Source organism: Martes martes, assembly GCF_963455335.1.
Source record: "Martes martes genome assembly, chromosome: 1".
Lineage (NCBI taxonomy): Eukaryota > Metazoa > Chordata > Mammalia > Carnivora > Mustelidae > Martes > Martes martes.
The window spans coordinates 215,857,776-215,880,091 of NC_137888.1; the positions used below are offsets into that span (position 1 = coordinate 215,857,776).

The 22,316-nt window shown below is 65.0% G+C and overlaps 1 protein-coding gene across 1 annotated transcript; it reads left to right on the plus strand.

Moving 5' to 3' along the window:
• Nucleotides 1-2,717: 2,717 nt before the first annotated feature.
• On the plus strand, nt 2,718-22,307 carry LMNB2 (lamin B2; the record flags this gene model as incomplete). The annotated part of the gene is made up of 12 exons (XM_080815491.1): nt 2,718-3,020; nt 9,541-9,677; nt 14,311-14,467; nt 14,717-14,842; nt 16,876-17,046; nt 17,139-17,264; nt 17,561-17,781; nt 17,906-18,200; nt 18,283-18,390; nt 18,880-18,999; nt 19,254-19,367; nt 20,003-22,307. 12 exons carry the CDS (start codon nt 2,718-2,720, stop codon nt 20,042-20,044), a joined length of 1,920 nt encoding a protein of 639 aa, XP_080671617.1. The 3' UTR covers nt 20,045-22,307.
• Between the last annotated feature and the right edge of the window lie 9 nt (nt 22,308-22,316).

A 22,316-nucleotide genomic window follows, 5' to 3' on the forward strand; every position in this document is an offset into this window, starting at 1 on the left:
CTGCCGGCCTCAGCGACCCCCTTCCCGCCCGGATTCCACCTGCGATTATGGGTTCCAGCCCCCCAGGTCCCCGAAGCCGGCTCCTAGACTCCAGGGTTAGCGCAGGGCTCTGGAACCAGGGGTCCGGAGCCCCAGTCCCCTCCGGGCTCGGGAATAACCTAACCTAACCTAACCACCTCCGTCCAACGGCGGCCGCTGGCTCCGGCGTCCGGCCCTTCCCCGGGCTCCGGAATCCCGGCCCCACAGATCCAGGCTCCGGAATTCAGGATCCGGGTTCCCGAGCCGGGCCCGCAGCCAGCGGCAGCCGTTGGACGGAGGTTTTTGAAAGATGTGGCGCCAAACCCTGCGCGGGGCGAGCGCGGCGGCGGGAGGGGCGCGGAGCGAACGGCGGGGACGGGGCCTGGCGGGCTGCACGGTGCGGGCGCGGACCCTCCTACCCCGCACCCGCACCGCCGTCCCCAGAGCAGACAGTCATCAACTCTCTTGCGCCCCGGGGCCGGCGGGTAGGGGGTTCGCGTCCCGCCTGCGCCCCGCCCCGCCCCGCCCCGCCGGGGGTCCCGTGCCTTAGTTTCCCCCGCCGGCCTTGCCCCGGAGCGTCCTGCTGCGTGCCTGGCGGGGGCAGCCGGCGCAGGGGACAGCCCAGCCTCGCGGGGCGGCGGGAGGGGGAGCCCGGGCCTCCGGCTCCGCAGAGGAGGGGGGCGGGAGCCTGGCAGCCGCGGTCCCCGCCCCGCCCGTCCAGCGCCAAAATTTGAAAATTGCGGTGACCTCCCAAACCGCGCGGGGAAGGGGGAGCCCAGGGCCCCACCCACGGGAAGCGCAGGGCTTTCTGGGACTTGGAGTCCTGGCCCCGGGGGTCCCGCGTGTGTGGGGGGTGCTCCCGGCACCCGAGCCCAGCCCAGCGCCGAGGGGTCGGGGTGGGGAGTAGGGGCCAGACTCGTTTTACAGACGCGAGGGCTGAGGCCCAGGCCTGTCCGTGCAGCCCGTGCCGCCGGGAGGGGACTGGCCTCCTGGCCCGGGAAAGACCCGGAGGCGAAGTTTCCCTGGAGGCCAAGAGGGGCGACAGCCGTTCGCGGCGGGGTGGGACCCTGCAGGGCCCTGAGCGGGGGTGGGGGTGGGGGTGGGGGGGTGGGGCAGGGCGGCCAGGGCTCTGGGCAGCGGTCAGCGGAGCTCTGGTGAGGAGGGGGCTGCAGCTAGGTCTGGGGCGGGGAGCGTTGGCAAGGTGACCCCATGCCACCCACGAACCTCAGTCACTTTCCTCCTGCTCGGGCCCTGCCCCCTGCTGTATCACGGATTCATTCTCCGCTTTAAATGTCCTCGCGCCCCACATCCTACCCACCGTCTCCTCTGTGTGATGAAGGCACAGGCACCGATACCGGGTTTCAAGCGCAAGGTCACTTTTGAGAAGGCAGCACAGTGACAGTCTAGCTGGGGACCGTTCCTGCCTGGGTTCTAAGGTGGGGCCCTTGGCTTCTGGTGAGAGGGGAATACAGAGTGAGTTTCAGGTGTTGAAGACAGGTGAGCATCCCGGCCCTCCAAAAGCTGGAAGGGCCACTCACGTTCTCCGTGTGACATTTGCAGGAGTCCCCAAGAGAGGCTGTTGAGGGGAAGGAAGTGGTTCTCCACTGGGGGCGATGACAGGGGGAAGTGACTAGACATTTGGTTATTCGGACTGGAGTGGGGCAGTGGTGCTGCTGGCATCAGGTGGAAGGCTGGGGCGCCCAGAGGTGGTCCTCCACATCCTGCCCCGCCGCAGAGAACAACGGGGCCCCAGGGCCGGGCCGAGCGCCGAGACCCGCCCTATAGATTCCCCTCCACCGCCGGACTTCTTAATTAAGTGGGATCGGGTAGTATGTGGCCCTTTGTGCCTGGCTTCTTTCAGTGAGGTGTTTCTTTTCTTTTCTTAAATTGAGGTGTCATTGACATGTAACGTTGTGGAAGTTGCAGGTGTACGACCTACTGATCTGATGTTTGTGTACATTGTTGAAATGATCACAGTAGGTGTGGTTGGTATCCGTCAACACACATAGTTACTTTCCGATCTACAATACAGTGTTATTAACTATAGCCACCGCGCTGTGCATTATATCCCCGGGAATTACTTATTTTATAACTGGAAGTTTGTGTCTTTTGACGGCTTCGCCTGGGTTGCCCACCTCCCACCCCTCCACCGGCAACCTCCCGCAACCTGTTCTCTGCATCTGCGAGCTCAGTTATTTTTTTAAAGTTAATTAATTTTTTTCGTAATCTCTACAGCCAAGCTGGGGCTTGGACTCACAGCGCCGGAGTCGTACGCTCTTCCGGCTGAGCCAGCCCGGCGCCGCTGTGAGCTGTTATTTATCTTACCATTATTTTATTTTGATCGTACGTATAAGTGACATCCCTGAGCGTGTTTGCGAGGTCCCTTCACCTTTAATTTTAATAGGACTCCAAGGAGGGAGGGAGGTCGTACAAGTGGGGAAGGTGGGCATTGGAAAGGAGCCCGCTGTCTCTCGGGGGCGAGCTGGGAGTTGCGGGTCCGGGGGCCTGGCCCTGAACGCTAGCGGTTTCAGGAACAGCAATGGACCGAGCGGGAAGCCGAGCGGGAGGCGAGAGGAGCCTTGCCGGCGCGGGAAACTACAGCTCCCGGCTTGCCCCGCGCGGCCGCGACAGACTACAAGTCCCAGGCTGCTCCGCGGCGGCGGGCGCCGGGCGCCATCTTGGTCGGCGGCGCGGATTGAATGAGCCCGCCGCGCCGCGGCCGCCGTCCCGAGCCGCGCGGGCCCCGAGCCGCCGCCGCCGCCGCCGCCGCCGCCGCCGCCGCCACCGCCGCCGCCGCCATGGCCACGCCGCTGCCCGGCCGCGGGGGCGGGCCCGCCACGCCGCTGTCGCCCACGCGCCTGTCGCGGCTGCAGGAGAAGGAGGAGCTGCGCGAGCTCAATGACCGCCTGGCGCACTACATCGACCGTGTCCGCGCGCTCGAGCTCGAGAACGACCGGCTGCTGCTCAAGATCTCCGAGAGGGAGGAGGTGACCACGCGCGAGGTGGGCGCGCAGCCGGGGCTCCGGCCTCGGAGGGTCCCCGGGGGTTCCCGGGCGCGAGAGGGGACGCCGGGCGGGCCCCGCCCACCGGGGGGTCCCCGGGGGTTCGGGGGGCCCCAGGGGCGCACGCGGGGCTGGGCCTCGGCCTCTGAGGGTACCCGGGGGGTTTCGGGGACCTCTCGTGGGTGAGGCTCGGAGGCCGGGCGGGCCCTGCCCGCAGAGGGGATCCTCGGGGGGTCTCGGGGGGCCCCAGGCGAGTGGTGCAGACTGGCCAGGCCCCGCCCATCGCGGAGTCCGAGGGATTTTTCGCGGACCTCGGAGCGAGGGGCGCACCCTGGAGCAGGCCCCGCCCACCGAAGGTTCCCCGGGGCTTTTCGGGGGACTTGTGAGCGAGGGGTGCGCCCTGGGACAAGCCCCGCCCGCCGAGGGGCCCACAGAGGGGTTCGTGAGCCCACCGAGTGAGGAGCGCAGTCTGGGGTAGACCCGTCCTCCGAGGGATCCCCCAAGGGATCAGGGGTCCCCTGTGCGACTGGTGGGGAGGGGGCACGCCCGAGCCCTGAGCGGTCGGGGGAGATCTGGGGATCCCTTGGCCGAGAGGGTGTGAGCCAGAGAAAGCCCCGCCCCTAAGGGAGAGACGAGAGTCTCGGGGCTGCGTTAGGGTGTCCTGGCGTCCCGGGAGGAAATCTGGTGGGGTTCTGTGTTCTCAGAGGAGCCTGAGTTCAAGCTCTGTGAAGGGGCCCCGAGGAGGGGCGGAGGGCCTCATGGGGGAGGTCTCTGGGGGGAGTCACGGTGCTCTTCTCTGCGCAACTCTCCAAGGGCCCTGGGATGGCTTCTGGGGAGTTGAGGGGCTGGGGAGGTGGTTAGGCTGTAGGCTCCGTCTCCTACTGGCACCTGGGGTGGGTGGGCATGGGAGGGGTGGGGGTCCGATGCCCCGGGGTCCCGTGGGAAATTTGAGAGGTCCTCATTTGGGCCCTGGAGCACCTGCTTGGCCGATGGGCTGGAGCCTGGTGGGGATGGGGAGACGTCTGGTCTTGGGGATCCAGCGGGAAGTTTGGGGTTCCGGGTGGGTCCCAGGGCTTCGCTGCAGACTGAGGGAGAAGGGGCTGGGTAACCCCTGCCCTCTAGGGGCATGGGAGGGCCTGTGTCTGGGGGTCCTGGGTGGGTTCTTTCCTTGCTTGGGGACTGTGGCTCCAACCCAACTCTCCCCCGGTTCCCACGGGCCCCAGGCTCTTTTCTCACTTAGCTGGGCCGCTGCTGGCCCCTTTCCAAACCTAAGTGTGATTGCTCGGAATCAGGATGGAATCAGGATGGCGGGTGGGAGAGTGCTCACCTTGTGCTTCCCCCTGAGGGCCCCCTAGGAGAGCCAGGGCCCCATCCTGATCGTGGGCCATGTGACAGTCTTGTGGGGGTCATTTTGGGGAGCCATTTACTCTTTGGGTGACCCTGGGCAAGTCTTTTAAACTCTCTGGGTCTCAGTGCCTCTTCTGTAAAATGGAGATAGCAGAGCCCCCCTTTTGTTCTAGCTGGTTGGCCGGGCGTGTTAATGCACGTTTTGTAGAATAAAGGACGGGCGCCCCGGGCCCCCTGTTTGTTTAACAGTAGCCAGGATAGGGAATGGCTTCAGAAAGTGGCGTGGGTGACAACGGGGAGGAAGAAGTTTGGCTGGAAGGTGGTGCTGTCGGTGTTGCGGGAGTGGGTGGGGGGACTGGATTCGAACTCTGATGCAAACTCGTGCAAAGTGCTTTCAGTCTGTGTGACCTTGGGCAGGTTTTGTCACCAATCCAATGAGGCTAGAATTGTCAGCACCGCCCCCCCCACCAGGCCACCTGCCTGAGCTGCGCCGGAGTACTCAGGGTGCGGGTCCGGTTCCTGCCTGCTGGGGTGCCTTGTCTTTCTCCTGGCCTGGCTTGTGCCACCTGCAGGTGCCGTGAATGGCAAGCAGCCCTTTGAGGGTGATGGGCCTGGTGGGCCCACGGCGTGGGAGCCCCCAGGGGCTGGGTGGGTGTTGTACCTAGAGCGCCAGCAGGAGGGCCTGGGGAACCGGATCCCGCTGGTCTGGGGAGGGGCCGTTCCCTTCTCAGCTGGTGAGGTCTCCCGGTCCCTGACAGCTCCTGGGAACAAAGTGTGTGTTGCCGCCTGTGGTAAATGTGCCCCACCCTGGGCTTAGGGGCTGGCCAGGGGCTCTGGGTGTCCCCGGGCTGAGGGCCGGGCTACCAGCTGGAGCTGGGGACTTGCCACCAGCAGGTTCTCCAGCAGCCTCCAGCTGCCCCTGCGGCCAGGTGATCAGTGCCCCTGGGATCTGGGCAGTGGAGGGAGCTGGTGCCTGTGGAAGGAGGGGCGCAGGGGCAGTGGGCGCTGGGGTCGGTGAGGGGGGCTGTCACAGACTTTCAGAGAGCGACCTGGTAGTGGCCTTGGCTACAGTGGGGCCCAGGCTGGAGGGGCCCTGAGGGGTGGGTGGGCAGAAGCGGGGCTGGGGCTGGGATGGGATGGTGGCTCCAGGAGGGATGTGGGTGGAGCCGGGTGCCTGGTGCCCCCAGGAGGACGGTGGTCATCACGCTGGGGCGCTCCTGGCATGGAGTGGGTGAGGGAAGGGGTACTGCTCACTCCCATTCCCCCCAGTGCTCGGGATGGCCCCATCCCAGAGATGTTCCAACCCCAAATCCCATTAGAAGAAGCCACTTAAGGAGCCCTTTGAAGATGCCTTTTACGGTGTCATAAGCGTGCCCCAAGCCTGTAACAATATCTGGACAGTGGAGGTGCAGGAGGGAAGACAGAAGCTTCCAAGCCCTTGCCACCCTCTCGCACGTGCCCGCATACGGGTCCCGCCGGCCGCTCTGTGCTAAAGAGCCCCGTGCTCGTGTCACTGGAGGGCTTCTGGAAGGCCTGGGGCCAGGCTCGAGTTCTGTTTGAGCGAGGTCTTGGGCGCCGGCCAGGAGAGGGGCCCGGAGGGAGAGGCAGTTCTCCAAGGAGCCTCTCCACTCGGGTGTTAAGTTCCTCCGACCTTGGGTTTCTTTTCTCTCACCTGCCCAGGTGTCCTGTTGCTGCTGGGGGGTGGGGGCAGGTAGGGGGCCCCCCAGGTGGACTCTGGGAGCAGGGGCGGGGCACGGCGAGCTGGGTGGGAGAAAGTAGCCCTGTGGGCTGTCTGTGTCCGGGGATTGCCTGCAGAGCCGCGGCTCTCGGCTGGGAAGGGTTCGTCCCCCGGAGACGCCGGAACAGGGAAAGGCCACCTCGGGTTATATGGACACCCCCCCCCCCCCGCCATGCTCCCCCTCCCTGGCCAACACATGCTAACACATTTGTTCATTCTTGGCACTGGAAGAATGCCATAAAAGACAGAACAAAAGGCCCCGCCATCGGTCTCTGTCGGCTGTGGCCGGGCTTCGGCAGGGGCCGTCCCAGGAGCAGCTGTTAGGGCTCTGAAGACGCTGTGTGTGTGTGTGTGTGTGTGTGTCCTCCACAAGTTTTCTGACTCGCCCCAGGGCCACAGAGTGGGGTTGGCGGATGTTCTCTGAAGGGGGCCGGAGCCTGCATTTTCAGCTCTGTGGGCTGGAAGTCTCCGCCGTGGCCACTCACCTCAGCAGTTGGAGTGGAAGCCGCCACCGACACCGTATAAAGGAACGGGCCGGGCCGCGCGCCAATAAAACTTTATTTATACACACTGAATTCCTGCCATCGGCCTGTGTCGCAAAATCTCTTTCTCTTTTCTTTCCCCCTCAGCCACGTACTGATGTAGAATCCACTCCGGGCTTGCAGGCCGCCCACGTGCAGAGGGTGGGGTGGGTCTGGCCCAAGTGCGCCGGCCCCGCGCCGAGGGGCGCCTCGTGAAGACAAAGGCACGTGCAGCCGCACGTGTGCGCCGGCCCGCGGGGGCGTGAAACGCTGCGTGAACTTAGTGCCCGTGTCTAGTAATCTCTGTGCCCGTGCGGCTCGAACTTCCTCCCTGAGAGCGAGCGCTGCAGGACAGAGCCAGCCAGGCGGCCCAGAACCTGGGACTTGATCTGGGACGCTTGAGGTGACTGCGAGAGCCCGAGCAGTCAGGACGAGCGAATCCGGGGGGACCCAGAAGTCTCAGTCGCGGAGACAGACACTACGACGTATTTGTACTTACTCGGCCTCGTCAGGCCAGTGTTGGAGTTACAGGAAAATGGCCAAGGACGCGCAGAGTCCCGCGTCCCCCGGCACAGTTCCGCTAGCGCCTCACGCTCGTGTCTCTCACAGTGGTTTTACCAGTGTTGACGCTGTAGCGACATCATGGACTAACACCCATGCTATTTGGATGTCCTCAGTTTCCCCCCACTCCTCTGGCCCGGGACGCCCTCGGGACCTCCCACGGCGTTCAGGTGTCACGTCTCCTTGGGCCCCTCTGGACCGAGAGCGTTTCTGAGATTCCCAGGGGTCGATGTCCCCCGGTAGCCGTGAGGAGCGCTGGTCAGGAGTTTGGGGTCAGTCTGGTGTTTCCTCATGGTCAGGCCAGGCAGTGGGCCCAATAGTATTTTAATGGAATGTTTAAAAAATTAAAATTAGTGGCACACCTGGCTGGCTCGGTCAGTGGAGTGTGTGACTCCTGGTCTCGGAGTTGTGAGTTTGAGCCCCATGTTGGGGGTAGAATTTACTTAAAAAAAAAAAAAAAATTAAAGTTAGTGCAAAACCCCCCTGGGGAATGAAGTATCGAGAACTTACGTACAGTGTCACCACTGCTGGCTTCTCCTGCCCCATGCCCCAACCTGGCTCAGGGCTCGGTGGCCTTAGTGACTGTGGTGTTGGTCACTAGTCATCCGGGGCCCCTGCCTTGGGAGGGGAAGGTGTGAGAGAACGGGTGGGGGTGGGGCAGGGGATCTTGTGCGTGCCCTCCCTGAGGCTCAGGAGAGTTCTGGAAGGTGAGATGGCAGGAGGCAGAACAAGGACACACGGTAAACCCAGGTACGCTTGGAGACAGGAGCGGTCGCTTTTGTGAACTGAGCTTGATTCCAGAATCCAGTTCCCAAAGGTGCAAACATCGGGCGCGGCCACAGGCGACCAGCTCTGTGCGGGGGAGGAGCCTTGCTGTGGGGGTGGGGGGTGGCCGCAGCCAGGGGACGGGAGGGAGCAGGTGGTCTCTGCTCCCCCATCGCGTGTCCTCGTCTTGGAATCGCCCCCAGTGGACATCCTCTGCCCTGCACGGGATGGGTCAGGAGAGACCAGTTTCCTATTCCGTGCCTCAGTTTCCCCATCTGTGAGATAGAGCCAGGAGCCCGCATCCCGGCTCACCTATAGGATGAAGTGACTGGGAGCTGCTGTCTTGAGGCCCAGGATGCCCAGGCCAGTGGGGGGGGCTCAGACTGGCTGTTAGAACCCCAACTCTTCTGAAGCGCCCCCCTCCTGGAGGCCCCTTGGCCCTTGGGCAACGGAATGCTGCTTACCCGACCGTGCAGCAGGTCGTGGGCCGCTCCCGGCAGCCCCCTCTGCTCTGGGGCCTTCCTGCGGGAGGAGGGGTCCCGGCCACCCCTGCACCCCCCTCCCACCTGCTGGCATTGCGTGGTTTCGTGGGAGGGGACGTGGTGCCGCTCTGAGCGGCGGCTCTGTGTCGTCCTCCGTCCGCCTTCTCCGCCTGCAGGTCACTGAGCTGGAGTTCCCAGCGCCTGTGGCTCTGACGCTCCGCAGGTCAGCGGCTGGTGCGTGGGGAGAGGTGCACAGCCAGGACCTCCGAACAGTGCCACTTTCCCAAAAGAAGCCCCGTCCCCATCAGTCGTCACCCCCCAGCCCCCCCCCAGCCCCCATGAGTCCCCTTCCCATCCTTGGAGGAGCCTGGTCTGGACGTGACACACGCGTGGACTCACACCCCACGTGCCCTTCTGTGTCTGGTTCCCTCCCTGAGCGTCGTGGGCTCGCGGTCCGTCCCCGGGGCAGCGTGTGGGGGCCCCACTGCTGCTGGTGGCCGGGGGTGCTCGTGCGTGTGGGGACATGCTGTGTGCATCTGCTGGTCGGCGGGAGGACGTTGGGCTCGTTTATACCTCCGCCTGCGGTGGGCTGAGCCTCGAACACGCAGCTTCGTGTGCACGCGCGTGTTGCTTCTCCGGGCACGGAGGTCCCAGCCGTGGGGTCACTGGGTTCCAGGGTCCGCTGTCCACCTGGCTGCCGGCGCCGGGCCCGTTTTCCACTCCCGCCCACTGCCCGCGGGGGCCCGAGGTCTCCCGGTGCTGCCGCTAGCGCTTGTTACCCTTCGTCTCTTTGACTCTGGCCGCCCTAGGGGGACCGAGGGGCTCTCTCACGGCCTAGTTTGGTTCCAGATGTTTGTAACACCCGTGCCTGGCCCTCTGCATGCAGACACGGGGGAAGGTTGGGAGCGAGAAGGCGGCGAGAAGCTTGAGCTGTGCGCGCAGCTGGCGGGGGACCCGGGAGCCGGACGGCTCGGGCCGGCTGGGGTCCCCCTGGGGTGGGGGTGGGGAGCCAAGGCCTCGGGAGGAGCCGTGTCCAGGCCGGGAGGGCCCGCTGTCGGTGGGGACGGGGGTCCGTCCTTGACCTGGGCCTGGCTGCAACCCCGCAGGTGAGCGGCATCAAGACGCTGTACGAGTCGGAGCTGGCGGACGCCCGCCGGGTGCTGGACGAGACGGCGCGGGAGCGGGCGCGGCTGCAGATCGAGCTGGGGAAGCTGAAGGCGGAGCTGGAGGAGGCCGACAAGGGGTAGGCGTGCGGCCCTCGGGCACCCCGGACACCGTCCGTGCGGGTCGTGGGCGCGGGTCGGGCGGGCTGGCCGCTGGCGGGGGCGTGCTCTCTGGCCTGGGCCTTCCCACCACCTTTGGTCCCCCAGCGTCACTCAGCCCAGGGAAGCTTTTAAACCTGAGCGGCCGGGGTGCCTGGGGGGCTCAGTGGGTTAAGCCTCTGTTTTCGGCTCGGGTCGTGATCTCCGGGTCCTGGAATCGAGCCCCGCATCGGGCTCTCTGCTCCGCGGGGAGCCTGCTTCCCCCCCTTCTCTGCCTGCCTTTCTGTCTCCTTGTGATCTCTCTCGTGTCAAATAAATAAATAAAATCTTTAAAAAATAAAAATAAAAAATAAACCTGAGTGGCTCCCCCTACTCCCTCAGGGAAAGGACGGCCCCGGGCCACGCAGCCCAGCCTCCCTTCTCCGCCCTGAGTTTGGGAGCCACTGGTGTGCTACCGCCTCCCCACCGCCAGGCCGTGGGCCCCCACAGACCTTGGCGCGCTGCCTCACGTGTGGCGTGGGGACCCTCATCCTCCAAGGCTCCTGTGGGGCCGTGGGGCCGCCCGCCTCCGTCCCCGCCCCGCATCCAGGCTGCGGTCCCCGCTGGGCCGGGCTGGCAGCCTTCAGGCCCCGCCTTCTCTCTTCTTCCAAGTGCTTTGTCTTCTCTGGCTGCTCACGAGAGACAGGCCCGTGCACGGCGTGGAGAGCCAGGTGCTGGGCGGGGACGGCACCAGACGAAGTACCGGGTAGAGGACACCATGACACCACGATGACACGAGGCGGCCACACGTGACCAGGGCTGGACTGTCATTGTCCCCGCCTCAGTGTGTGTGCGGGGGTGGCAGACCAGGTCAGGGGCCAGGCTTGTCCAGGGTCCCTCAGGTTGGCAGTGACCTGGACCGAGGCCCGGCTCCCAAGTCCCCGTTCACAGTCCCAGCTGCCAACAGAGTCACCTTCACGTTGGCGAGATGTGTTCCTTCTCCTCCATTTTTGGGTTTAGGCAGTTTTATGTGTCTAGGAAAATAGGGGGAAAGGCCAGGATTTCCAAAGTCTCTACTCTGGTTTCCCCACCCAGTAGCGGGCGAGCTCCGCCGTCGTGACCCACACGCGGCACCCACGTAACGTCACTAACCGGAGCCCGAGTCGACATCAGGCTTCCCTCCCAGCGGGCGGTGCCTTCCGCGAGCTCGGACACCTGCGTCACGAAGACGTGTCCGCCCTTACGGCTTCACTGCCCCAAAAATCCCGTGTTCCCCCGTCCCTCCGTCCCTCCGTCCCGTCCCGGCCACCGCGGTCTTGCCTTTTCCAGAACGTCCCAGACTTGGAGCCCTGTGTGTGGCCTCAGCCCAGCTGCTCTGGCTCAGGGACGCGCCGCAGAGGTCCCTCCGTGGAGAGCCACTGGGGCGGAAGCGCACGTGCGTGGGGCGGCCCCGTGGGGTCCGGAGCCTGGTCCTCGGCCGGGGAGCGATGCTAGACCCAAGGTAGACTGTAGCCCACCGGTTTCATACGATTTTTGTTTTTTTTAAAGATCTTATTTATTTATTTGACAGACAGAGATCACAAGCAGGCAGAGAGGCAGGCAGAGAGAGAGGAGGAAGCAGGCTCCCCGCCGAGCAGAGAGCCCGATGCGGGGCTCGATCCCAGGACCCTGAGATCATGACCTGAGCCGAAGGCAGAGGCTGAACCCCCTGAGCCCCCCAGGCGCCCCATCATAGGTTTTTTAATTAAAAAGGGATTTGTGCTTCTTGGGGAAGATTGAGGGAATTCCAGAGTCAGCACTGCCCGGGACCCCAGCTGCTTTCCCTGTGGCCCCTGAGGATTCCAGAGGCCTCTGCACGCCTGGGACTCCGGGTGTGGCTCCTTGTCTGGGCCGAGAAGTCTTGATTTTTCCTGCTTTGCGGTCCCAGGTGCTCACTGGTGAGAAAGTGGAAAATGCAAGTTTAAAGAGAAAAGTAAAAGTCTGCAGCAGCCTTCCCCCAGACAGACTGCGTGGCCGGTGTGAGCACCCACACGGCTTTCCGTAAACTCACAGTGGATGCCGGAGACACCGGCGGGGGTGGGCTTTGGAGGCCACAAGCCTCTCGTGGATGTCCCCCCGGAGTCATCAGATGTCCTCCCTGCTGGGATTCTGTCCCAGCCACCGGGATGTTCCCGTGCCTGGGACAGGTTCACCAGGGGAGCCGTGGCTGTGAGAGGCTGGTTCCATTGTTCCGTGATGGCTTCTGTGGGTGACAGCTGTGCCCATTGTCCGCCGCTTGCCTCGGCCTGATGCCGGGTGCGGCGGGCGGCAGACAGGACATGGGGAGCGGCCGGTGCAGCGGGGCTGGCGGTAGGGACTCTGCCCGTCAGCGCCGTCACGTTGACCGGAGGCCCCTGCTCCACTGGGAAGGCCTCCTGTCCGGCGGCCGCTCTCTGGCCAGCAGAGGCTGCAGGTGCCACACTCCGTTCCCTCGCTTCCTGTCCCGCCGCAGGAGCCCTTCCCGGGCAGGGAGCTGGCCGTGTGCAGGTCGAGTGGGTTCTCTTCCTAACCCGTTTATCAGCACATCCCGGTGAGGGCAGGAGCGTGGGGACTGCAGGGAGGACCCAACCGATAGGTCAGATGCTCCCACTCAACCCTGCAGGATGGTCCCACAGATGAGGAAGCCACGTTCAGCCTTGATGCTCGGGACACGTGGCCTGTGGGAGCCCCCGGCGCCCCTGCTTTCTGGGCCGTTCTGTGTAGTTTTGCAGAATGCAAATATTGGATAAAGGTGTTTAGAGATTTTCCACATCAAGGCAGCTGGCTGACTCCGGCGGGAGAGCGTGTGCTGGGCTTATCTGTTCAAGCCCCACGATGGGTTTAGAGATTATTTAAATGAACTTAAAAAAAGACATTTTCCACATCACCTGATGCCTCTGTTCCTGTCACCCTGGCTTTATGGCTGATCTTAAACTTGCCGGGTACACCTGACCGCAGGGCCTTTGCACTTCTGCTTCCTCTGCCTGAGTGCTCCTCTCTGGAAAGAATGGATCTGGTTTGTTCTTTTTTTTTTTTTTTCCTTTTAAAGAGTTTATTTATTTATTTGACAGACATATCACAAGCAGGCAGAGAGGCAGGCGGAGAGAGGGGGAAGCAGGCTTCCCGCTGAGCAGGGAGCCCGATGTGGAGCTCGATCCCAGGACCCTGGGATCATGACCTGACCCGAAGGCAGAAGCTTAACCAACTGAGCCACCCAGGCACCCCTTGATCTGGCTCGTTCTTAATGCTCCCCTCATCCAGGTCTGTTTCCAGGGCGACCCCAGGCAGGGCTGTACCCCTTGAAAGTGGGGTTCCCACGTGGCTCGTGCTCCTCCCTCACTTCCCGTCCCGCTTCTCTGCCCTCGTGACGTGGGTTCGTGGGCTTCACTGTCAGCTCCACGCACGAGAAAGTTCCACATCAGGAGAGCCCAGTGCTCCCAGGTGCATCTCTGGTGCGAGGGGGGCCGTTCCCACAAAGCGGGCTCTCAGTGATGGGTTCAGACGAGGCACTCGTTTTCCCGAACCCCTGCAGAAGCTGCTCCAGGGGCTTAGGGTTTCAGTCCCGCCATGGGCAGGAGAGCCAGGACCGTGTGGCGTAAGCTCAGGGGTGAGGACTGCGGGGACCCCGAGACCCTCATGGAGGATGGCGGTCAGAGGTGCGGCTGGAGCTCCGTGTTCCAGGGCTGCTGCTGAGGACACGGCAACTTGGCGGCCGAAGCCACGGGTCCCTATGCCGCCCCCCTCCCGCCCCCGCCTCGTGCAGCCGATGCTGCGTCCCCAGCAGTTCTCACTGGGTGTGAGGTTGGGGGACTGGCCCCAGGGATGCTGCTTGGCCCCCATAGCGCCCCTGTGTGAGCAGCACTTGGGGGAGACTGTCCCCTTGCTGGGGACGCCTCCCTCGGCTCCTGGGTGGGGGGTGGTGTGCATTCACCTCCTGGAATTCCTTTGAGAAACGTCCAAGAGCCCCAGGCCCGTGCTGCAGACAGCTGGGGGTTAAAGAATCTGTTTGCTTCTTTAATGTCGGGGAGATTGTTTCCTGGGGTATCAGCTGAACCTGCCTCGAGGAGCGCATTAAGTTTATAAGCGAGATCGACTTTTCAAAGGGCAGCGTTGTAACCTGCAACTTTACTAAAGTATTGGTTTTTTTAAACATCGTTCTCCCCTACGTGATCCCCCCCATGTCCAAAAATTACACAAAAATGACATTAAAGGGGTGCCTGGGTGGCTCAGTGGGTTAAAGCCTCTGCCATGGTCTCAGGGTCCTGGGATCGAGCCCCGCATCGGGCTCTCTGCCTGCTTCCCCCACTCTCTCTGCATCTCTGCCTACTTGTGATCTCCGTCAAAAAAAAAAAAAAAAAATGACATTAAAGCTCTTTCCTTGAGGTCTTTTTGAGCGCTTGCACTTGTCAGCTGGTGGAGTCCTGATGTGCAGAGCCCGTCTGAGGAAGGGACGCCTTTTGCGCCGACGGCCCAGGCCCTGTTACCTCGGGGGAGGTGCCTGCGGCTCAGAGGCCCGAGGGAGCCGGTCCCGGGGCTTCCTGGCGCTGCCAGAGGGACCCATCGCCCCCGACGGCTCGTCCCGCCTGCTCCTGGCTAACAGCCGCCCTTGACTCGCAGCTCCAAGAAGCGGGAGGCGGAGCTCGCGGTGGCTCAGGGCCGCGTGAAGGATCTGGAGTCCCTGTTCCACCGGAGCGAGGCAGAGCTGGCCGCCGCCCTCAGCGAAAAGCGTGGCCTGGAGAGCGACGTGGCCGAGCTGCGGGCCCAGCTGGCTAAGGTGGGTTTCCAGCGGCCCCGGTGGCGAGTGCCGGGGTCTGGGGTGGCGGCCGGACATCCCGTCGTTGGGGAGCGGCCCAGGGCCAGGATGCTGGTGGCCGCCGGTCCCCAAGCCCTTGACACCCCCTGTTGGGAGTGTGTGTGTGTGTGTGTGTGTGTGTGTGTGTGTGTGTGTGTAAGGGGATCTCTGGGCCCCGAGAGGCCACACAGTGCGGCAGACTGTCGCCTCAGCTTCTGTCCTGTGTCCCAGGCGGAGGACGGTCACGCAGTGGCCAAAAAGCAACTGGAGAAGGAGACGCTGATGCGCGTGGACCTGGAGAACCGCTGCCAGAGCCTGCAGGAGGAGCTCGACTTCCGCAAGAACGTCTTCGAGGAGGTGGGTCTGGGGGCAGCTCGCACCCCGCATGGCGGGGCGGCGTCCCGCCACCTCCTGGAGCGCAGGACCCCGATCCGGGGGAGCGTCCTGCTGCCTCTCCCAGCCCCGGGGGCGGGGGCCTCTAGGTGCCCGCCAGGCTCGTGCCGCATCTCTCCATCTGTGCCTCCGTCTTCACGTGCCTCTCCTGTCTCTCACGAGGATACTTGTCACTGGTTTAGGGCCCACCGGGATGATCCAGAAGGTCTGATTTGGAGACTCGTATAAATCCCATCTCCAAAGCCCCCCTTTCCAAATAAGGTCACACTCCCGCTTCTGGGGATTAGGACGTGGCACATCTTCTGGGGCGCCACCACTGAACACACGGCAGACCCTCTTGAAAGGGCAGGGGAGGGCCCATCGGCGGCCCTTGTTTCCTGGGTCGCCCCCTCCCCAAGCTCGGAATCCCTGGCCCCAGGCTCGGGGGGATGGTGGGCCCACCTGGGAGTGAAGGACGCTCCTGGCAGTGAGAGCTGGGGTTTCTGTGTCTTCCGGGAGGGGATGTGGCATCGGGGCCCCTCCCAGCTGGTCGTCACAGAGCTCATTGTCCTGTCACGGCCCAGAACGGAACCCTGGGGCGGCAGCGTCCTGCACTCAGTGCCCCGGGGGCAGGCGGTGGCGGGGGCTGGCGGGAACGATGCCCATACACCTGAGGAGTGGGCTCCAGCTCCTGCCCGGCCCCGTGAGAGCCAGGGCCAGGACAGCTAGCGGGGAGCCCCTGCGGGAAGCCCTGAAGGCATCCGCCGGAGACCCCGAGCCTTTGAGGGGGTCTGTACTTGTGAGGAAGGATCCGAGGAAGAGAGCCATGCGGGGGCCTGTGAGGGGAGCCCGCAGGACAGCCTGGAAGGGCTCCTGGCGGGGCTCCCTGAGGCTGGTGGCCAGGAGCTCCTGCCGGGGAGCCGCCACGGGGGGCGCCGTGAAGGTGGGTGTCCTGGTCCTGCGTTCCCGGAGATTCACGGGTTCTTTGTGAACAGGACTGGCTTCCTTGAGAAGCATTCCTCTTGGTCTTACAAGCTGATGGCACAGTGTGAGTGACGGCTGGCCGTGCGGAGCGAGTTTCTCCTTCCCTCGGAGCCCAGGGCTGGGGAACGGCGCCCTCGGCCCGCACCTGTGTCTGGGGCAGCTGTGCTCCGGGGCCCAGACCTCCCGCTGGGTTTAGTGTCGCTGTGGTGTCCGGCCGCTGTCCTGAGGCCTGGGTCTCTGTGTCTCTGTCCCCAGGTACCTGAGATGGGCTCAGTAGGAATTCTTACTTTATGATTTTATTCATGGGGTTATTTGAAAGAGTGAGAGGAGGAGCGCCTGAGTGTGCGAGCAGGGGGAGAGGCAGAGGGAAAGGGAGTTGGGAGAGGGTCTCAGGTTGGGTCCCCACCGGGTGCACAGCTGGACGTGGGGCCGGATCCCGCCACCCTGAGGTCATGATGTGAGCTGAAACCAAGAGCTGGATGCCCGACTGAATGAGCCCCCCAAGAGCCCCTTGTCAGGAGTTCTTTTAACAACAGCTTTATTGGAATATTCCTGTTCTATAAAACTTGTAAAGTGTACAGTTTGGCTGGTTTTACTACGTTTGCAGAACTGCGCAACTTCATCTCTAACTCTAGACCGTTCTGTCGGCCCCAAAGCAACCCCCTCCCCCCAGCCCCGGCGGCCCCATCCCCCTTCCCGTCCTGGTCTGGGCGGGTCACGCGCGTGGACTCACACCCCGTGCGGCCTCCTCTGTCTGCTCCCCTCCCTGCGGCCGTGGGCTCGGGGCCGTCCCTGGGGCAGCGCGTGGGGGTGCCTGGCCCCCGGTCGCGGCCGGGTAGAGCCCCTGGGGAGGGGGGGACACGTTTTATTTACCTGCTTGCCAGTGGGGGACGTCGAGGCCGTTTCCGCTCTGGTGGCCGTGAGTCCCCAGCGGTTCGGGGGTTTGGGCGCCCACGTGGACTTGGGGCTCGGGGAGGGGGGAGAATCGGGGATGCGGGGCCCAGGGCGGGGCACTGACCGCGGCCCCCGCGCAGGAGGTGCGGGAGACGCGGCGGCGGCACGAGCGCCGCCTGGTGGAGGTGGACAGCAGCCGGCAGCAGGAGTACGACTTCAAGATGGCCCAGGCGCTGGACGAGCTGCGCAGCCAGCACGACGAGCAGGTGCGCCTGTACAAGCTGGAGCTGGAGCAGACCTACCAGGCCAAGGTGCGGGCCGGCGGGGGCGGCGGGGGCGGCGGGGGCGGCGGGGGGCTCCCTGCCCGCGGCCAGCCCCTCACACCGCTGTCCGGCCCGTCCAGCTCGACAGCGCCAAGCTGAGCTCCGACCAGAACGACAAGGCCGCCAGCGCCGCCCGGGAGGAGCTGAAGGAAGCGCGCATGCGGCTCGAGTCCCTCAGCTACCAGCTGTCCGGCCTCCAGAAGCAGGTGACTCCCGGGCCCGCCGCTGCTGCGGGCCGCCCTCCCTGCGTCGGGCGTACACGAGCCGCGACCGGCAGCGTGGGTGACGCAGCACCCCTTCCCTCCTGGCCCGCGGGGCCGTTGGGCCCACCGGCCTCCGGAGCCCCCGGCCCCACCCCACCAAGGCCTCCCGCCCACTGTCGGGCCCGCCCGCGTCTGCAGGAGGCGGGGAAGAGCCCCGCATCCCGGTGCGCTTCTCTGCGTGACCCGCAGAGGCCGGCCTGACGCGGCTGCCTGGACCCCCCCCACCCCCCGCCCGCCAGGCCAGTGCCGCAGAGGACCGGATTCGCGAGCTCGAGGAGACCATGGCTGGGGAGAGGGACAAGTTCCGCAAGATGCTGGACGCCAAGGAGCAGGAGATGACCGAGATGCGGGACGTGATGCAGCAGCAGCTGGCCGAGTACCAGGAGCTGCTCGACATCAAGCTGGCCCTGGACATGGAGATCAGCGCCTATCGCAAGCTCCTGGAGGGCGAGGAGGAGAGGTGGGCGTGCTCTGGGGAGGGGGCGGGGCCGGGGTGGGAGGGACGGAGGGGCGGGGCCGGGCGGGAAGCCCCCCGCCCCGAGGCTAGCGAGTGTATCCCGCCGGCTGTCCCCTCCGTCCCGCAGGCTGAAGCTGACCCCCAGCCCGTCGTCGCGGGTCGCCGTGTCGCGGGCCACGTCAAGCAGCAGCAGCGTGTCCACGGCCGGGCGCTCGGGCCGCAGCAAGCGCAAGCGGCTGGAGGCAGAGGAGTCGCCGGGGTCGAGCGGCATCGGCACCGGCACCGGCACCGGCACGGGCAGCAGCAGCGGCAGCAGCGGCGGCTTCCACCTGGCGCAGCAGGCCTCGGCCTCGGGCGGCGTCAGCATCGGCGAGGTCGACCTGGAGGGCAGGTTCGTGCAGCTGAAGAACAGCTCGGACAAGGTGAGGGGCCTCCGGGGCCGGGGCGCGGAGCTGGGGGCGCCCTCCCCGGGCTGTGCGTCAGGCGCGGTGTCCCCTGTGCCAGGACCAGTCTCTGGGGAACTGGAGGATCAAGAGGCAGATCCTGGAAGGGGAGGAGATCTCCTACAAGTTCACGCCCAAGTACGTGCTGCGCGCCGGCCAGACGGTCACGGTAAGCGGCTGGGAGGGCCGCGGTGGGGAGAGCGACCACTGGGGGCGGTGGCGCCGGCTGGGATGTGGGGGGTTCTTGGGAAGCAGACAGTGGTTTGGGGTGGGGTGACTTGGCTCTGAGAACAGCTGTGTCCTGTCACTGGTCACCTGTGTGCCGTGGTGCCCTTGGACTGTCCCTGGAGCCCTGTGGAGCCCTGGGGTGACCTGCCAGCCTCCCACAGTGGAGGAGGGTCTGGGCTGTCTGGGCTGGCGGGCGCTGGCAGAGACAGAAGATCACGGGTGTGGACCCCTAAGCCTGATGGGCCTCTGGTCGCCGCTCAGCCTATTTGCTGACACGAGTCCTTGGCCACTGGACCTCAGTGTCCCCTGTATACCCTGTCACCTGTCCTCCGTCAGCGGGACCCAGGGGGCAGGGACCGGGAACTGACTGGTGGCATGTGGTACTGGGCCCAGAGCCAGCACTGATGGGGAGGCCCTCCTGTGTCCCCAGGTGTGGGCAGCTGGTGCGGGAGTGGCCCACAGCCCCCCCTCGACGCTCGTGTGGAAGAGCCAGGACAGCTGGGGCACGGGCGAGAGCTTCCGGACCGTCCTGGTCAACGCCGACGGGGAGGTAGGTGCCCGAGCCTTGCTGGGGGCCACCGTCTCCTTGCCCCGGGGTCCCTCCTGGAGGCTCCCTGCCTCACCCTCACTGCACCACAGGCCGGGCAGGAGCTCTGGGGTGCAGCTTTGGCCCACAGGCCAGGGAGCGCACGACCCGGGGTTCGGGATGTGGCTCTTGGCCGGAGCGTCCCAGCTGCCCGTCACCGAGACAGGTGGCCCCCGCTCCCCAAGGGATCAAGCATTCGGGGCCTTTCTCTTGCGCAGGAGGTGGCCATGAGAACTGTGAAGCAGTCCTCGGTGGTGCGGGAGACGGAGAACGGGGAGGAGGGAGAAGAGGAGGCCGCGGACTTCGGCGAGGAGGATCTTTTCCATCAACAGGTAGAGGCCCCCGGGTGGCTCACGTGGACGCACGCTCGGCGCACACGTGCACGCCTGCCCGCCAGTTGCTCGGCCGCCACCCAGGCCTCCCCCGCCACCCGACCCCAGGCCGCACCGCCCGCCACCAGAGATGGCCTGTGGGGGGACTACCCTCGCCTCCTGGCTCTTGCCCCTGTGTGGACCTCAGGGTTGTGGCCCGGGGCCCCCAGGAGTGGGGTGTTGAACCCCAAGCACCTCCAGGCGGCACCGGTGTAGCCCCGAGGGTCCCCGGTGAGCGGGCTCTGAGACCACTGCCCACTTGCCTGGGATCCCCGGGCTTCAGTGATGGTTTTCGGGGTGGGGGGTGCCCCTGAGGCCTGGGGCCGAGCTGCAGCCCCTCTGCACGGTACGACTGGTGTCTGACCTTTAAGTCATGACGGCCTGTGTGCTTGGAACAGAAGCAAGGCAGACGTGGAAGGTTCTGGAACAGGGACAGTTGAGGCTGACGCTGCTGGCCCCATCAACTTGCTGGGAGCTGGTGTCCCGGGGGCGGGGGGTGCAGGCCCTGGTCCCCTCCCTCCCCGGCCGGGATTGGGGGAGCTGTGTGGCCCAGTGGGCCTGCGCGTTCCTCTTAGGCTGCCGGCCTTTCTTTCCAGGGGGACCCCAGGACCACCTCGAGAGGCTGCCGCGTGATGTGAACGGAACGCGCCTCATCACTTGTCTTTACCCAGAGCCACTGAAAACTATTTTTCTATCATTGGCTGTCTTTACTCCTTGATACATTTCTAGAGGATTTTTAAGCATACTGCCAGGACGCGGGCCGGGCCTCTGGGGTCTTTCCTGCGGGTGGGCTTCCTCGGACACTTTATTCATCGCCACTGGCCAGACATTTATCTGGTGCCCCATTTCACCATTTGGTTGAATTCGAGGCCGAGGGCGGGACGGCTGACGGGGGGGTTGGGTGTGGAGGCTGGAAGGCCGGGCCGGGCTCAGGGACTACTGTCCCTCTGCCTCCCCCGCACAGCGGCTGCTGGGGGCCGCCCTGTGGGCCTCGAGTGCACGGAGAGCGGGGCTGCTGTGTCCAATGAAGCTCCTTAAGAGCCCAGTCCAGAAGCCAGGTTCTGACCTGGGGGGCGGCAGGCGCATCTCCTGTGGCATTTTGGTGGCCTGGCCGCAGGTGTGGCAGGGGCCTGGGTGCGGGTTTTGGCTGCTCGGCCTGGGCTCTGGGGCTCCGGTGTCCTTCCTCGTGTGATGGAGAGCTGCCGCCGCCGGCGACACTGGGGCACTCGGCCGTGGGCCGCCTTTTCCCTTCCTGGCTGTCCGGCCCTTGGGTTTCTGGAGCTTTCTGTAGTCCAGTTCCTAAGCTTGCAGGACCACGAGGCAGGTGAGAGAGCTGGAAACCCAGGGAACAGGGACAGCTCCGTTTGGAGACTTGTCACCAGGTAATCGGCCAGGGGACAGGTGGAAGGGGAAGTGGGATCACCTGGGAAGCAAGTGTCCCCCGGTCTCAAAGCCACTGTCCACGGGGCACAGCCACTTCCTGCCCTCCCTTGGTGAAGAGGGGGACTTGGTGAGCCACTGGGTCACCCACAAGCTGTCCTCCCCACTCTGTGCCTTGTGCATGGGGCTGAGTCCTGACCCCCACGGTGTCCCGTATGCTCTGTGCGTGTCTCACTGTCTGTCCTAGCTTCCGTGGCGACCTCCTCGCTGAAATGCTGTTTCTCAGAAGCCGGTGCCGGCTGATTCCACAGGACGGCTCCACGTCCCCCCACCCAGCTCCCGGCTGCCGTGCCCCCCCCCCCGCGGTCCGTCACCGTGTGTACCCCTCCCACACAGATACACAGAAGTTATTTTTTTAATGGATATTTATTTTTTTACATCGGTCAGTACTCAGATTGCCGGATCCCGCTTCAAGCCTCATGCCAGCGTCCCTGGGACAGCCCCCCCCAAGGGGCTGGAGTTGAGGGGGGCCATCTCGGTGACCTCTGAGGCCCCGGACGGCAAATTCCTTCAGAAAGCGCAGCTCAAGTCTTAAAGACGTCATACTGAGCCACGGAGGCCGCTGCCCCCAGAAGGCAGCCCGTTTACAAGCAGCGCGCGTCGGGCCCTTCCCAGCTCGCCCGACGCCGCCCTAGGTCCGCAGCTCGCCTGCCTCCCACCTGCCTCCCGCCTCGGGCGGTCCCCCGTCTCCCGTCCCTCGGAACCTGCTTGTGGGCGGAGGGTCGGAGGCTTCTGCACCGAGAATCTGCCCGCAGCCCCTTGCTTGAGGTCTAGTTCTTTACACGGCCGCCCGGTCCTCCGGCCGCGAAGTCGGTTCTTCTCGTGGACGGAAACGGCTCGCCACCATTCCCCGCCTTTGTGGGGGGCCCTGGGGAGCTCGCCCCGCCCCACGCAGGACCTTTCCCAGGAGAGCCGGAGGCGGTGCGTCCCCCACCCCCATCCCGCCTCGCACACTGCGGGCCTGGACTGCAGAGGCCGAGGCGCGGAGCGTGGGGCCGGGGTCGTTCAGACAGTGCGCCCTGGCCTCGGCCGCGTCCTGCGCGGGGAGTGGGCCCCGGCGCATGGGTAGGGCTCGCTCCCAGCGGGTGATTCATGTGCTCTCCCGGCCGGCTCCCCGCCTTACGCCCGCCCCGTGGTGGGCCTGACGGGCGGGGTTGGGGGGGGTGCGCGCCGGTCAGCCGGGCGGGGTCCCGTGCTCCGTGCCGGCCTGGGAAGCAGCTCGTAGTTGCCAGCATTCTTCGCTTTAAGCCGCTTTAAAGGACGCGGGCACCGTTCCCGCGGCCTGCCCCGGGCGCGCCCCGCCGGAGCACCAGCACGACCTGCCGGGGTGGGCAGGGGCCGGCCGGCGTCCGCGAACTTGCATGCCAAACGTGTGGTCTTTCCTCCCCCCGTGTTTGTAATACGCGTTTTACGACTGGACACTTTTGTACAACACGCCAATAAACATTTGGTTTTACTGCTGCCCCCGCG